This window comes from Pseudorca crassidens, chromosome 4, assembly GCF_039906515.1.
Source record: "Pseudorca crassidens isolate mPseCra1 chromosome 4, mPseCra1.hap1, whole genome shotgun sequence".
In the NCBI taxonomy this organism is placed as follows: domain Eukaryota; kingdom Metazoa; phylum Chordata; class Mammalia; order Artiodactyla; family Delphinidae; genus Pseudorca; species Pseudorca crassidens.
In genome coordinates, this window is record NC_090299.1 from 21,736,046 (window position 1) to 21,752,801 (window position 16,756).

At 36.4% G+C, this 16,756-nt stretch overlaps 1 protein-coding gene and 1 long non-coding RNA gene across 4 annotated transcripts in view; one reads left to right on the forward strand and one right to left on the reverse strand.

The window, feature by feature from the left end:
- Positions 1-16,756, forward strand: part of PDE5A (phosphodiesterase 5A) — a 142,544-nt gene that overhangs the window by 59,235 nt on the left and 66,553 nt on the right. For all 3 annotated transcript variants that reach the window (XM_067735194.1, XM_067735196.1, XM_067735195.1), the window contains exons 5-8: positions 1,407-1,496; positions 4,703-4,840; positions 7,134-7,201; positions 15,393-15,501. In XM_067735194.1, the coding sequence (XP_067591295.1) occupies positions 1,407-1,496; positions 4,703-4,840; positions 7,134-7,201; positions 15,393-15,501 (405 nt within the window). The remainder of the gene's footprint in view (positions 1-1,406; positions 1,497-4,702; positions 4,841-7,133; positions 7,202-15,392; positions 15,502-16,756) is intronic.
- The window catches only part of LOC137223460 (uncharacterized), a 31,671-nt gene continuing 27,098 nt past the window's right edge, over positions 12,184-16,756 (reverse strand). The window contains exons 3-4 of the long non-coding RNA XR_010942884.1: positions 13,548-16,005; positions 12,184-13,390 (exon numbers count right to left, since the gene is read on the reverse strand). This is a non-coding gene — a long non-coding RNA (uncharacterized lncRNA). The remainder of the gene's footprint in view (positions 13,391-13,547; positions 16,006-16,756) is intronic.

Below are 16,756 nucleotides of genomic sequence, written 5' to 3' on the forward strand. Positions count from 1 at the left end.
GCTGTGTGCATGTTGCGGCCATCCGGAGGGTGATACGGTGTTCTAACTCTCTCATTTACCTTTCATCACTGCTATAAAGAAATTCAACCTTACGTAAAATCCCTAAAGCACTGCTCCAAGTTCAGTTGCTCCAGGTCAGCTTAAAATTAGCATTGCCTCCTGGTGAAGCAAATGCAGAATGTTTTATAAGCTTTGTATGCAGACGGTGGGGTGCCAAGGTGTGAATTCAGGCTAAATGATGTGAATTTAGCTTCAGAAAGAGTGCAGTCAGCATTATTTTATTACCCTTCTCGTCCAACTCTGAAGGAACACATTCCTCACACCACATCGACATGCTTTCCTTTTAAGGACAGACGTCCTTAAACCTGTTTATAACTTCGTTCTGTCAGTAGGTCTTGTTATTTCTCTCCTTGAATATGCAATTATATGTATATCATGGAGCCCACTGTGTTCTTCCTATTCAAGCCCACTGCTATTTCTGTCACACCCCTGAAAATTAGTAGGAGCTTTTGGAAGACATTCCAACAAGACAGAGTTATTTTTGTCTCATGTTGTAGGCTGTGTTGGCACTAGTGTTGGTCCCTGTGTCTTAATTGCTTCAGAACATAGCAAGTACCTTTCTAAATTAGTGTAATAGACATCTAGTCTCCTAGTCCGTTAATGACACCTGAGGATATTTGGCGGGGAACGTGGTTCTAGATTGGCTATTTATTCCACTATTTGTTTATAGTCCATTAATGTAAACCCCTCTTGAAAGATTTGAATTCTTAGGCTGTATCATCTCTTGGCAAAATAAATTCATGATTGTGAATAAAGTATGCCATGTAAGGATTTCCTTTCATCAATAATTAGTATAATTGTGAGCACATCACCTTCGTATAGTATAATGAGGGTGATAGATCAACTTTAAAATGATATATTTAAACTAATACTAAATTTGCAATTTAGTATGGGACTAATATTGGCTATATTATTGCCAATATTCTCCTAACAAGATTGTGAGCTTTCAGTTTGCCCCAGTAATAAGTTACAGGCTATTTTTATGGTCTTAGCTGAAACCCAAGTCTTAATATCATTTAGAGACTACACCAAATTTTGCATAGAGTGAATTTCAGTTTCACATGGTGTACAGAGATCTGTGTCTCCTCTCTTTCTCTTTGCTAATTTCCAACTACTGTATGACTTTAGGAGACTGTGTTAACAGTTGTCATCTACTGGTTGTACCATTTAGCTAACAGTTGCTTTGCACCAGTTCCTAATTTTATGCAGAATAAACATCTACGCTGCTGGTTTCCAAATAGTTATTTGAACTGTAAATATTTTTGAATGTTGTTTGTGTTTCAAGCAATATAACAAGACAGGTTATTGACAGTTCTTATTTGGCTGTTGTCTTGCCTGTTTTCTAGGACTTTGCTGCTTACTTGGCATTTTGTGGAATTGTTCTTCATAATGCTCAACTCTATGAGACTTCACTGCTGGAGAACAAGAGAAATCAGGCAAGTCTAATTACTAAAGAGAGAGTGTAGAAATTCTTTTTTAAAAAATGGTTAAATTGTTATCCAAGTTTTATATATATATATATATAATATGTATATTATATATTATATATATATATTTATATATATCATTAGAAATCCAAACCGTGCAGATTCAATTTCTAAATATTTTAACTGTTTCTTCTAATAGTTATTTTTTTCCATTTTGTATTTTCCATGAGCTGTGGCTTTATCACTGTTAACAGATGAAGATTTATTTAACTTACACCACCCTTTACTTTGCCATTATGGTACCAGTATTTTTATGTCACTGTTTAAAGTTATTGGATGAGTTGTGCGTGTAATATTAAGAGTTTTAGTTCTTATTCTATCAGAGACATCATCTCTTTTTTTTTTTTCAGAATATGCTTCTGTATTTTATTATTCATGTTAAAAGATACAAAATGTGAACATTATTGTAGAGAACTTCTAGAAGCATGGGAATAAGCTCAGGAAACACTGTAGAACACTGTTAGACATCATCTCTTATTTCATGCTTTATAAAATGATGATCTTAGCATCCCTCATCTCTCCTTCCTAATTACTACTCCTTACCTCTGCTTTTCCTATCTGGACTTTTTCATTTATATTGCCCACATTGGTAACATATTTACAGATGGTCCTCGACTTACACTGGTTAAACTTACAATTTTCCGACTTTACGATGGTGTGAAAGCTATACACATTCAGTAGAAACCATACTTCGAATTTTTAATATTGACCTTTTCCTGGGATAGTGATATATATCATGGCACTCTCTCATGATGCTGGGCAGTGGCAGTAGCCACAGCTCCCAGCAGCCACGCCATCACAAGGGTAAACAACCAATACACTTAAAACCATTCTGTCCCCACACAACCATTCTGGTTTTCACTTTCAGTACAGTATTCAATAAATTACATGTGATATTCAACACTTTATTATAAACTAGGCTTTGTGTTAGATGATTTTGCCCAACTGTAGGCTAATATAAGTGTTCTGAGTATGTTTAAGGTAGGCTGGGCTAAGCTGTGATGTTCGGTAGGTTGGGTGTATTAAACAGATTTTCAAATTTAAATATTTTCAACTTAACAATGGATCTATCAAGATGTAACCCCGTCATAAATCGAGGAAGATCTGCTATTGTGCTACAACCATGTTTGACTTTTCTAAAGCTTTGTCTAGGCTAATTCTAAAGTTGCAGTTTAAAATAAAGTGTTTATAAGTACCGTGATGTAAATGTTGTTCTTACTAATTATGTAAATGTTGTTGTTCATATTACCTTTGTTATATAACTTAGTTTTTCTTGTTGTTTCTGAAATCTCTTCTTTTTTCCTTGAACTGTTTGCTCTAGTGTAGCCTCATGTTGTTGGTCCCCCTCCCCCTGCAAACTCTCCATTATTTAGGCATTCTCTTGAGTTCTTTTTCATGGAGAATCCTCCAATTGAGGTTCTCTCTCTTTCTTCTTTCAAGCAAAACTATTTTTCCCCATGCCTGCTGCAGAGGGGTCATCATAGAACTTTCCTTCAATGCTTTCTTAGAAAGACTCCACTGGTTATCCACTGGATCCCAGAACTTTTTTTTTCTCAGTTTACTCCCTTGTTCTAGTGTAGCACATTCTCAGTTAACTACTTGAGAACCTGTACTGGAGAGGTAAGCTCTCTGAGTCCTTGCATGTATGAAAATATCTATTGTACCATCCTACCAGTTTGGCTGGGTATAAAATTCTGCATTGAAAAATTAGTTTCTCAGAATTTAAAGGTAGTACTGTCTTCTATTAGCATTCATATTGTTCTGATTCTTGGTGCTTTTTTTCTTTTCTATAAGCTTTTTGAATTATTTATTTATTGTTGCTTTTGTAACTGAATTTCACCATACGATTCTTTTTTTCATTCATCATGCTGGTACCTGGTCATTCCTTTCAGTCTGGAGACTTAAGCCCTTGGGTTTTATGTAATTCTTTTTCATTATCTCTTTTTTTTTTTGCGGTATGCAGTCCTGTCACTGTTGTGGCCTCTCCCGTTGCGGAGTGCAGGCCCATGGCTCACGGGCCCAGCCGCTCCGCGGCATGTGGGATCTTCCCAGACCGGGGCACGAACCCGTGTCCCCTGCATCAGCAGGCGGACTCTCAACCACTGTGCCACCAGGGAAGCCCTTCATTACCTCTTTGATCATTCATCTCCCCCACCCTTTAATTTCTCTGTTTAGAACTTATGTTAGATTGTGGACCTTCCGTGGACTTCAACTTCAGCATATTCCTGACGTCTCCCTGCTCCATTTTTGCCACCCATTAATCCAGTCCTCATTTTTACAAACATACTTGTGATTCTTGTCACTTCTCTCCTGCAATCCATCACAGTCCAAACTGCTTGAAAAGAAGATAGGACTTTTGAGGTTCCTTCTTCACTTACCTCTGCAATTTCATCTCCCTAGTTCTCCTCTTTACACTCTATATTCTCATAAAATTTGATCAAAACTTGCAATATGCTACTTTCTCTCAATTCAGTTCTTTTTGATTGAGATATTTTCCTTCCCCACTTAACCTGAACAATTCCTGCTCATCTTTCAGGCCTCAGCAAGGATAGTATCACCTCCAATAAATTTTCTATAATACCCTTTCTCCCCCGCTCCTTGCACAAATACTTTGTGAGACTAGATGAAATCCTGTGTAAGTAAAGAAAAGAGAAATTATCAGGAAGAACACAAAAGGAACTCTTAAAACTTTATTTTGGACAATATTTGCTGTGCTCTGTGAAAATGTTGGCAATGTTGATAAATGTTGATCTCAGAAGTTTGGATCACCAAAAACAACAGTATATTTTATGTATCAGACACTGTTCAAAATGCTTTATAAATGTTAACTTATTTAGTCCTCACAACAGCTCCATGATTTTGGTACTATTATTATCCCCATTTTCAAGAAACTTGCCCTAGAACACAAAGCTAGCAGGAGGGGAAGCTGGGATTAAAAACGGTTGGCTTTGGCTTCAGAGTCTGTGATCGTAACCAGTGTACTAATTGTACTAACAATCAACAGGGAAATTTTGTTAGTAAGCAGAGACTTATGTATTTAACACTTGAATGGGAACTTGGTTGTAACTTGTTAGATTACAACCCATATAAATCATTGTATTGCTTTAATAATTACAAACAATTACTAATAGTAAGCTCTTAATTTTTTTGTCTAGGTGCTGCTTGACCTTGCTAGCCTAATTTTTGAAGAACAACAATCATTAGAAGTAATTCTAAAGAAAATAGCTGCCACTATTATCTCTTTCATGCAGGTGCAGAAATGCACCATTTTCATAGTGGATGAAGATTGCTCCGTGAGTACAGAGTATGACTTTTTTATTTTTAGAAAGACAAAAATTTATATTCCTTAAAACACTGCTTTAAACCTCAGGTTGGCCTCAGAACTCTCTCTCAAATCCAACTGAATATGGTTGTTTATGTAAAGCCAATCCAAGTATGAGCTGTTCTGGTTGAAAAGGGGTAGAGGTGAGGTTGGAGGATGCCTTCAATGCACCCTTTCACCTTGTTGACCCTCCACTAAGTATTACAGTTACCATTGGTAATGTCAGTGTGTTGCTTTTGTCAATGGCTACACTACCTTGATGGAGAAATACATTGTCACTACAGTGTGCAGACCTTTTTTGGTTGAGAATAGTTGTGCTCTATTGCTATGAACAGGTAGACCACCTTCTGAATGGGTTGGCTATAAAAATTTCTTTTTACCAGCGATTATGTAGAAACCAAAAGGCATGACCCAATGGAGGCAGTGCTGCTAAAGGTACCTATTAGTCCCAAATTCTTTTTTTTTTTTTTTTTTTTTTTGCAGTACGCGGGCCTCTCACTGTTGTGGCCTCTCCCGTTGCGGAGCACAGGCTCCAGACGCGCAGGCCCAGCGGCCATGGCCCATGGGCCCAGCCGCTCCGCGGCACGTGGGATCCTCCCAGACCGGGGCACGAACCCGCGTCCCCTGCATCGGCAGGCGGACCCTCAACCACTGCACCACCAGGGAAGCCCAGTCCCAAATTCTTTACCCACCGTGGAAAGCCACTAAACTGTTCTGATTGGTAGATTTCAAGCCATTGATTTGTAATGTAAAGAGACAGGATGTGTGTGGAAAGATGGAGTGTTCTCATACAGTGCTGGTTACTTCAAGACAGGCCAACTGAGTTTGCTGTTAGCATCAGGGCCTTTAGCCCAAGGTTGTTTTCTTTTATGCAGTTTCTTTTCCTTCTCAACCAATGAACCACTGTTTTTGGTATATTTCTTTTTGATGTAGTTGTTTGCTTCCTTTTTCATTTAGACCCTGAGAACAGGCTCTTCATTGGTGGGTTAGGAAAAAGAATGGGAATTCTCAAGTGTATAAAGTCAATTACAGTCCACATATGATATCTGAATTGATGGTTTTTTGGGAAGTAGAATAATGAAAGATATTTAAAACTTATATTTTATATTTTTAATTATTTTATTAGATAGTAAGACCGTACTGTGTGATGCAACATTATCTGAATCATCGTGTGTGTGATTCTCATTAATAGGAAATCAAATAAGAATTCACTATGCTATGAGATAGTATTCTCATGGATATTATTTAATATTTTCAATCAGTTATAAGCTCCTTAATATAGAGATAATTACAAGATTGGAACTATCCTTTTACAGTTCAGGTCAGAACTCTTTAATGCAGTATGTCAGTTTATCATTTTTGCTCTGTGACCTGCTCTTTGGCATTTAATTTTTGAAAGTTATACATAAGGGCACTCCTTTTTTTTAGACAATTTAAATATCACTTTAATTAACATTCAGCTCATCCAGTTAACCCCTATCATGGCAGCAATTGACTGGTATCAGTGTTGCTTTAAAATATAGCTCAGCAGTATGCCCATTAATATTTTTGCTCGCTTTTTAATGACTTAATTTGGTGGGTGTAGCAATTAAGTGACTTGATGTTCATTTATACTGTAATTATTTTTTGATTAAAAATATTTCAACACATGAGCAAAAATCCAAATGTGAACAAGAAAAGAAATGTACTTAGTTATTCTGTCCCCAAATTAAACTGATATCATTGTTTTATTTGTGTTTCCTTCTAATTTTTTATTCAGTTGTAAATATAGTATGGGTTCGAATGTTGCTTTTTATTTTAACTTCAATTTAATTTAATTTAACTTCAATTTAACTTCAAAAATACTTCTCTATGTTGTTAAAATCTTCATAATTTAATGATCTCATAAAATATTACTGAATTAGGTGTCTTTTCAAAAGACCCAACAATAGCAATCAATGTATGCATAAAAGCTAAAACTTGAGGATTTTGAATAAATATAGAGAAAATTTGAAGCTAATTATTTATTAACAGCTGGCAGAAGAACGAAAACTCAAATAAGCATTTTTGCAAGTCAGTATCAGAAACAACAGCAGCATGTTCTAAGGAATAGGTAGATTTGAGGATGTCGTGAGCACTTAGGTCAGTTTTGTCTGAAAAAGTGAAAAGAAATTGCGAGGATTGGTGTCTTCAGTCAGTTCCACAGGCTCATATGTCTGTATTTAGATAGTTTTCATTACATTCTCAAACTTATTTCTCAGTCTGTGTCGTTGCTCTGTTTTCAGGATTCTTTTTCTAGTGTGTTTCACATGGAGTGTGAGGAATTAGAAAAATCGTCAGATACTTTAACAAGGTAAGAAAACTTAATTATCTGTCTGTCTTTATCACAAGTATGTAATTCTGGCTACATAGTTATTTCACGACCTATTTAATTTAAGGCATAGAAGCTACAGCTGCTTTTTTCCTCCCACAAATAATTTCATTTGTGAAAATACTTTACTATTTGATGTTATATGTCCAGGGTTTTTTCCACTGCATTTGACATGTTGGAGAATTCTTTCATAGAGTGAATGGTGTCACAATTAGTATAGGCCTGGGTACAGTGTGTTTTGTGAACTGACTCATTTAAGACCCACAAGTGCTATATTTCAATTATATTTTTTCATTGCATATTAGACCCTCACTGGAAATTTGACAGGCTTCTGAACACATTTTTTTCTATGAGTCTGTTCTGCTTTGGAATCAGCCATAGGATTTAACTAACACCAGAAGGAAGCCTGTGATCTCAGTCACACCAATACATGTACCCTATGGCTAGAATCAGACCAGATCTCTATTGTAGTTCATTTTTTTTCATGTTTTTTTTTTAAATTTTAAAATTAGTATTCATTTTTTGCTGGTTGTTAACTGGTACGCAGGAACAATAGAAAGTATTAACATATCAAGGTTATACTTGTTACTGGCCCAATTGTATATTTGCTTTCTGAAGAATTTTAAAAAGGATTTAGAGTAAATTACCAAGTGTTCTTGTCATATTTCCTTTTGCACCCTTAGCAAAACAGTGGTGGTTTTTGCTTAAGCAATAAAATAGTCTAAGGAATATAAGTCTGCCAGGGTAAAGCGTCAGGAATTCTTGGGCATAATGCTGGTTTTATCACATTATTCCTTATTCATTTGTTTCAAATTATTTCACTCCCTAAAATAATTTGTGTCAATTTATATTACTCCTAATTATTGATATTATAACCAAAAAGCCTCATATGATCATGGAAATAGAACATTATTTTAGCTTTACTATTTGACATTAAAGTTCCAGATTTTTTACTCTTCAGTTGACTTATCAGAGAATTATTTCATATAGGTGAATGACGCCACAGTTAGTACTGTCCTCAGTAACCAAGCTCCTTGGTGGTGATACTTTAAAAATAACCTCTGTGCAAATCTAAACTATAGAACATTCTATAGGATAACTGGCCTGGTCTCTTCAAAAAGTCAATGTCATTGAATAAAATGGAGGCAGGGACTGTTCCCAGACCTAACAGCCAAATGCAGTATGTGAACCTTGATTAGATCCTGGTTAAAAACAAATAGCTATCAAAGACATTTGTTAAGCCAGTTGGAAATCTGAATATGGACTGGATACTAGGTGTTGGTGGGGAATTATTCGTACCTTTTCTTTGGAATTAGGAAGATATTGTGGTTAGTAGGAGAATGTTCTTATTTTTAGGAGATTCAGGCTGGTGTATTTAAGGATGAAGTGTTATGATGTCTGCACCTTAGTTTAAAATGGTCTGCCAGGGCGGGGGTGGGGGTGATAAATTAGAAGGTCGAGGCTAACATATACATGCTACTAAATATAAAATAGATAACCAGCAAGGATCTACTGCATAACATAGGGACCTATACTCAATATTTTGTCATAAACTATAAGGGAAAAGAATCTGGAAAAGGGAAAAGAATCAGTTTTACATATATATGTATATGTATAACTGAATCACTGTGCTGTACACCTCAAACTAACATGACATTGTAAATCAACTATACTTCAATTAAAAATTCCCAACAAAAAATAAAATAAAATACGGTTCAGCCAAAAATAAATAAGTAAATATATCTAAATTCATGTATTTAAACAAATAAATGTTTGCACATACATATATAGATATAGCAAATGTGGCAAAACATTAAAAATTGTTGAATTTAGGAATAGGATATTCATTTTACTTTCAACTTTCTTATGTATTTCAAAAGTTCATCATAAAAAATTGGAAGAAAATGTTTGTGATAAAAACTTGGAAACAAAGTAAAATGAAAATCACCTCTGTAGATCATATAAAGTGCCTGAGTTTGCAACTGCAAGAACAAAATACTTAAGTGCACAGCCTGGTTTTGTTCCGACCCTCCTAATTAAGACTGACCCCATGGATCAGTGTGAGGTCTGCAGAAGCTGTCTTCTGCCCTCTGTACCCTTTCCTTTCTTCTCTTATCTTTTCTCGCATTTCCTGTCCTCTTCCGTGTTCCCCATCAAGATGGAGAAACTGTTGACTACAGTGATTTAGAGTTGTTAGTTTAAGTGATTATATTTAAATCAAAACTCATTTCAAGACTGTTATTTTAACAATATGATTATTTTAACAATATGAAAGACCTTTTCTTCTATTAAAAGAATTTCAGGAATTAGCAAAGGAGCAAATGTAACTTGGGGGCAGGTAAGGAATGGGTTTGGCTCAGAAGGTACACCTAACTTAGGCCTTGACTGGTGACTTGGGCGTGGGATGGGTAGTCAGGGTACATAAACCATGGTATCTGTACCCAGAGATTTTCTGCTACGCTGGAGTTTTTGGTTCACAAAGTTAGAACAGAATAGCTGATCTTTATTTCCCTCTTGGCATTGCTGGTAGTGAACTGAAGTTTATATCCCGTCTCCACATCTATTCTTTTCTAAGCTTCTGTGTGTATATTTTCTGGCATATTTGACATTGTTTTAGTTGAAATTGAATCCTTTTTGAATATGTGATAATATGCACATGTCCTGGAGAGTATGTATGTATCTTTCTTAAATACTGGTATTGGGCTATACTGCCTAGGTCAGTTATGAAGTCTTATTCTTAGGAGGAGCATTAATAGATACTATTTTGATTTTATGATACCATACATTTTTGTTGCTTTTTATAAAGAACATTTTAGAAAGCTTCTAAACCTGTAAATATTTGATTATTTTACTATTTGGCTTGCATAAATAATAAATTGCTATATAGACAAAAAAAGAAATATATACATGTATATTTATGAATTTACATATATCCAGAGGACAGTAGGAAAATCAGTATGATAATGCATATTAAATGTATAAAATGATGGGAATTCCCCGGCGGTCCAGTGGTTAGGACTCAGCACTTTCACTGTTGGGGCCTGGGTTTGATCCCTGGTCAGGGAGCTAAGATCCTGCAAGCCGTGCAGCATGGCCAAAAAGAAAAATATTTATATAAAATGATGAATTATCTACATTTACCTTTGAATATTTGTATAGCAGCATATGCCTGTGTAATTTTATTTTATTTTATTTTATTCACATTTGATTTTTGTTATGAAGTCAGACAAGTCCTCTTATTTCTCTGATAGCTGAACAAGCCCGTGACTTGGTATGATAGTGACCTCTACTGGTCAATATGCATTAAAAAAAAACTGAGGTCCTACTATATATATATTTAAGTCTTAGTATTTATTTATTTATTTATTTCATCTTGATCTTTTGTTAGCACTTTTACTTTGTTTCTGATGAATACCACGTTCCCTCTCTGTAGGAAAAATGGAAGATATCTTTCCACTTTTAAAAATTATACCAAGACAGTCTTAGTATAAAGATTGTTTTATAAAGGATAAATAGGTCAGGGTGGTTACCTTAAAAGAGACTAATTTACATGGATCATTTAAACTGATTCATTAACTGATTTTACAGTAATGAAAATTATTCAATACCAGTGCCTTACATTAGCTAATAGTTAGCCTTTATTATAATGATGCAATAAAAGTCCTCATAGTGATGTAAATATGGTTTTATTTTAATAAAATTAGATTTCAGGCTTAATTTTGTGAAAACTCCGAATTAAAATGGTGTTTAGTAACTTCAGCTTTTTGAAGGACTAACTGGTATTGACACTTGACCAGCGGATTCTGTATTATGTTTCTAAAATTGATAGAATTTAGGCCTCTCCAATTCTCATTATTAAACACTTTGTCAATCCAAACACTCTTCCATGAGATGAAGTGCTAGGCAATTTGATGATGTTAGCAGTAAGCAAATCATCCTTTTTAGGCAGTTGTGTATCAGTTTGGTATTTTTCCAACCAACCCACTAATTACCTTTTATAAATTAAAATAATTTATTGAAGACAGTTTTGAAATGTTAAGTGTAAAAATAAAAAATATTCAGGGTGAACATTACACATAATTGTTAGAATCATATCATCACTGGGATAAAGCACAGTAAACTGTTGGAGTTTGGGTCACCCAAGAATTCAGAAGGGAAGCTCATTTCTAGATGGTGGGAGGTTTTAGAGTTTCTATGCTTCGATTCAAAGGAAAAAGTGAGTGTGATGGGGTACAGTTTATGTTAGCTCTTAATTTTAAGAAGTAGGTATTTTAGTGCTATAATTCCATATCAGTTAACTTCATGTTAATTTTAAATGCACATTTTGTCATAAAATGACAAATACATAGAATTACTCCTTTAAGCTCACTTTCTTGGAATACGTATACTAGTTAATACTTATTAGTTATAACTATATTGGAAAACAATTATAGTTAAATACAGTAACACCTACTATTTTTAAAATAGTAGAAAGGTTTTTACTACTTTAAAAAATGGTAGATACAGAGTGTAAGAGTATAGACTCTGAAATCAGACTGATTGTATTTAAACTTAAGTTCCACCACTTACTAGCTGTAGTGCTTTGTGTGAATTATTTAACCTCTCAAAGCCTCAGTTTCTTCATCTGTAAAATGGAGATACTGATGGCAGGATTGTAGAAAGGACCAAATGAGTTAATGCGCATAAAATGCTTCAGAAAATTTCCAGCACATAGTAAGTAGTCAGTAAGTGTTAGTATTTCTGTGTCTCTTTGATGTGTTTTTTCTGTCTTTGGTTCACATAGCCTGAAGTGATTCCCATTTACATCTAAAAGCACAGAAGTTTCTTAGCGTTTCCAAGCTTCGTGTCCCTGACTGTCTTCCCAAGGATGTACTCACGTACACCTCCCTCGATATCCACTGTGCAAAAAACCTTAGAGGTCTGAGTTAGCCCAGGCCTTCCCAGAAGCAGATGCCAAGACTAGATTAAATGTGTAAGACATTTATTAGGGGAACCCCATGTGAGAGTAAAGGGGGAGGGAGCTGGGAGGGGATGAGAGAGCCGTGAGCTCCCCACACAAGTCTGACCCAGAGTGAAAGAGAGGGTAAAGAAGGAAAGAGCATTGTGTGGAAGTGTCTTAGGCAGCCGAGCAGTTCTAAGGAAAGTTTGGCCAGGCTGTTGGGGAGTTCTGTAGCCAAAGCCTCCTGTCAGAAGCATCCTGGGTCTCCCAAGCCTGGGCTACCTTCGTGCCCCTGCTGTGTGTGCTCCATCTTTTTCCAGGAGCAGCCCTGGGAAGTGTGTCTGCAGTACAAACACAGTCCTGGGTTTCAGAGAGCACAGTGACTAGAGACACTGGTCATTTAGGTCTCCTGCAGTTGTAGGTCTGAGAGGCACATTTGCAAGGCTACCAGAATACTCCTGTTATTTAAAGAAAGATCCTATCCCTTTGCATTGCACTTTCAAAATCATCCACTACCTGTCCTAACATCTTCAGCCTGAAACCATCACTTTATTCCTAACAATCTGTAGCTGTTTAATGTTTCCCAAATATACCTAGAACTCTTCCATTTCAGCGATGTTTTTATACTGTTTTTCACCCTCCTTTTCATTCTTGATGTCTTTCTATGCATCCTTAAATCTTACCAGCCTTTTGCGCATTTCCCTAATACCCCGTCTTCTCCAACCCACTCCACCAAGGGGTTATCTGTCCATCTTCTCCACATGTGGCGCTTTCATTGTTACCAATTGTATTAGTCAGGATTAGGTTTGAGTGTGAATCATAAAAACCCAAAGTAAAAATAGCTTAAATAAGAATGCAATATTATTACTCTCTCCTGTAAAGACCCAGAGTCAGGCAGCTCAGGCTCTGTGTTGCTGCTCTGTTCTACAAAGGCCTCAGGGACCCAGGTACCTGCAGGCTTTCTACTCTGCATCTCTAGGGAGTGGCCCTTCCCTTCAGGGTCCAGCATGCAGCTCCAGCCTTCATATCCACGTTTCAAATGGTAGGATGGGGGGCAGGGAAAGAAGGCACAGAGAGCATACATCAGCTGCCTTTTAGGTAAGCTTTCTAGAAGCAGTCACATTTCCTGTTGCCTAGAACTTACATCCTGTTGCCTAGAACTTAGTCACATGATGATCCCAAGCCACTGGGGTGGCTGATAAATGTAGTCTTTATCCTCAGCGGCCATGTGTCTAGATAAAGAGAAAGGGAGAAGAGTTACTGAGGGACAGCTGGGGGCTTCTGCTCTAGACTCTGCTCAAAGAGGACATGCAACTGGACATTGTATTATTATTCATTCTCTGTCACAGTCCTCTACGAGATTGCAAGCGCCTTATGACAGCTACTGACCTCTAGAAGTTTGTCTCCCCATGATGCTAAGGGTGACTCTCATGGACGAAGTGCTCAGTCTTTTGTTATTGAGGGGAGGAAGTAAGAATTTATTAGCACTTTTTACAGAGTAAGAGATAAGATGCTATCACATAACCTTAATAAATCTAATACTAATTTTTCACTAAAGTAACCATCAGGAAAACTTAAAATTTTCAGGGAATTGAAAAAAGAGTTAGGTTTCTATTGATTTAAAAGTAATTTTAATACTCCTGCTTCTCTGTATCAATGCCTATACATCTGAATTTATGATCTCTGGCAAGTTGCTTAACTATTTGGGTTTCATCTATCTCCCACTGTTGACATAACGATGATGATAAGAACAATAAAAGTCGTCGTCATCATCATCATCATCATCATTTTAAAAGAGGTTTGGACAAAGATATCCTCTCCAGTGTATTTCTTTCTCTCTGTAACTACCTTTTCATTTTTCTTATCTTTACTGCAGTTTCTTGTTTTCTTTTCGTGAGACTTTTGCTGTCCATGAAATATTTGTGGTTTTAAAACAGTTTTGTTAACCTACATCCTACACTTATAACCTTTTCTTGGGATTCTACCCAAATAATATGTATGAAATAGAAACCCAGGAATGTCCTAGGTCTGATGTGTCTGACATTTTGCATGCCTTCCCACATTATCAATCTAGGCTCAGAAAATGTTCATTCTGAAGTTCATGTATTCCTGTGTTACTATTGTCATTTCCCTTTCATTCTTTATCACTTGTATATAATACTGGACATACGGCCAGTACCTGATTTGACCAAATTACTGTTAACCTAAAATGTACAGCAAAGAAAGGAAAGACTCAATTATCTTGGCCAGGAATGAGGCCACGACTTCAGGAATCTTTGTGGAATCACAGTGATTGAGAACATCATTTGAAACCACTGTCCTAGAAGCAGTTTGGCAGGCTGAGTGGGAAGGATGGAAGACAGGAAAAGATCAGCACTTGGAGAACTCAGACCAAGTGGACATTTTTCCTGAGGCACATATTTTATTTTGAAATGTCTCCCACTATTAGACTTTCCTATTTTCTTCAGTTGGTGATCTTACAGTTAATACAGGCACATACTTATGGCTGGAGTAAATTTCTATAACTTGACCCTCTTTGTGGAATTCATTCCCATCACCAAGGAACATAGGAAGTTTCCGGATGAAAAGATGCGTTCTGTTCTGTTTTCCCAACTCCATTACTGGCACTGCACTTATGAACCCTGTGACATCAGGTTAACCTTTTGTGATCAACCTGTTAAGCAAGAAACTGGGAAAATGTTGTAAGTTCAAAAAATTTTTTTTCAATTTAAAGCAGAAAAAAGAAGAGAGAAGAGCTTAATAAAATTCTTCTAGGCCTGCTCGATTTTTCCCTTGGTCTGAAATGTGTAAAAGATTGTTTTATTGGAATGGATAGACTAAATAAATAACTGAGGAAGTAAAAACAGACACTAGACTTTAGTCATTCTATAAACTGATGAGAAAATAAGACATAGGGAAAATTCATATGGATTTTAAACAGCACAAAAATCAACATGCCCATTAACAGTGGTAATAAGATTACTTAATGACGTTTTAAACTTGTTTTAGATAGCTGAAAAATTGTGGGTCTTTGTTTTTTCAAAGCATTTCAGTTATAGTAACTACCAAAGTTGTAAATCATCAAATATGTTTAAAGCTGCATTTTCCAACTAAGATATACGCTTTGCTCTATAATTTAAGACTGGTGTGTTTCTCTTATAATCATCTGTTTGACTCTGTTTTGCCTGCGTTTTTTCACTGCACAGAAAGAACTCATCTCTGTTATCTCCACAGGGAACGTGATGCGAACAGAATCAATTACATGTATGCTCAGTATGTCAAAAATACTATGGAACCACTTAATATCCCAGATGTCAGTAAAGATAAAAGATTTCCCTGGACAGTAAGTAACCCAATTTTAGACTTGGAGCTTGAAGGTTGTTTTCCTATCAGATCTGCACTTAAACTAGTTACTCTTTTTTTTTTCTTTAATTTATTTATTTATTGATTTTTGGCTGCGTTGGGTCTTCATTGCTTTGTGTGAGCTTTCTCTAGTTGCAGTGAGCGGGGGCTATTCCTCGTTGCGGTGTGGGGGCTTCTCATTGTTGTGGCTTTTCTTGTTGCAGAGCACGGGCTCTAGGCACGCGGGCTTCAGTAGTTGCGGCACGTGGGCTCAGTAGTTGTGGCTCACAGGCTCTAGAGCACAGGCTCAGTAGTTGTGGCTCACGGGCTTAGTTGCTCCGAGGCATGTGGGATCCTCCCGGGCCAGGGCTCGAACCCGTGTCCCCTGTATTGGCAGGTGGACTCTTAACCACTGCGCCACCAGGGAAGTCCCAAACTAGTTACTCGTAACTGAAGGACTGGCCCTAGAATTGGCTCTTCGGGAGTGATCTGTGCTTTCCGTGATCTGAGGAAGGAGAATAAAACAGCTTATAACATCTGTTGAGAGGTTATCATCTGTACTTGAGTATTTTTCTCTGTACTTTTATTAGTTTTTTAAACATGTATTAATGAACTATCATAAACTAATTTTGAGGTAATTTAACTATTACCTACTTAATGACATTCTTTAGATAGTATGGCTGGAGTTCCTGAGTTTACCCTCAACAATTAAGTTTCATATGGCTTAAATGCCTATAGTTGGTAATCTACCGCAGTGAACAGCTCTGTGGAAAACTGAATATCTGTTTTCCTCGAGAGCAAAGCTACAAGGGTCAGTTTCTCAGACACTGAAAACTTTGAATTCTAGTATTTTTTCTCATCTAACTTCAGAAAAGCATTGCAGTTTGAGGCAGCTGCCTTGACTTTGTTATATTTGCCTACCTAGGAGACCTTTTCAGAACGTTAGCGATATGGGCAATAGATAACAGTGGGAAAACTAAACAAGGACAAATTTGTAACATGTAGAATCCTAGGTGGTGTAATGCTTTTGACTTCTGCCCCTCTTGTTAAGTTATTTCAGACATCCACTACACAGGGATAGTAGAAACTGAATAAATACTTTGCTTACTATTACTGTAAGCTGCTTGGAGAGTTTAAAATGGAAAATAAAAGAAATACAGGTAAATAAAATGGAAAATATGAAAAAAAATTTTAAAGAAAATAGGATATTTAGTATTTTTAATAATGTAAAGACTAATTGCTTTATAGTACATTTA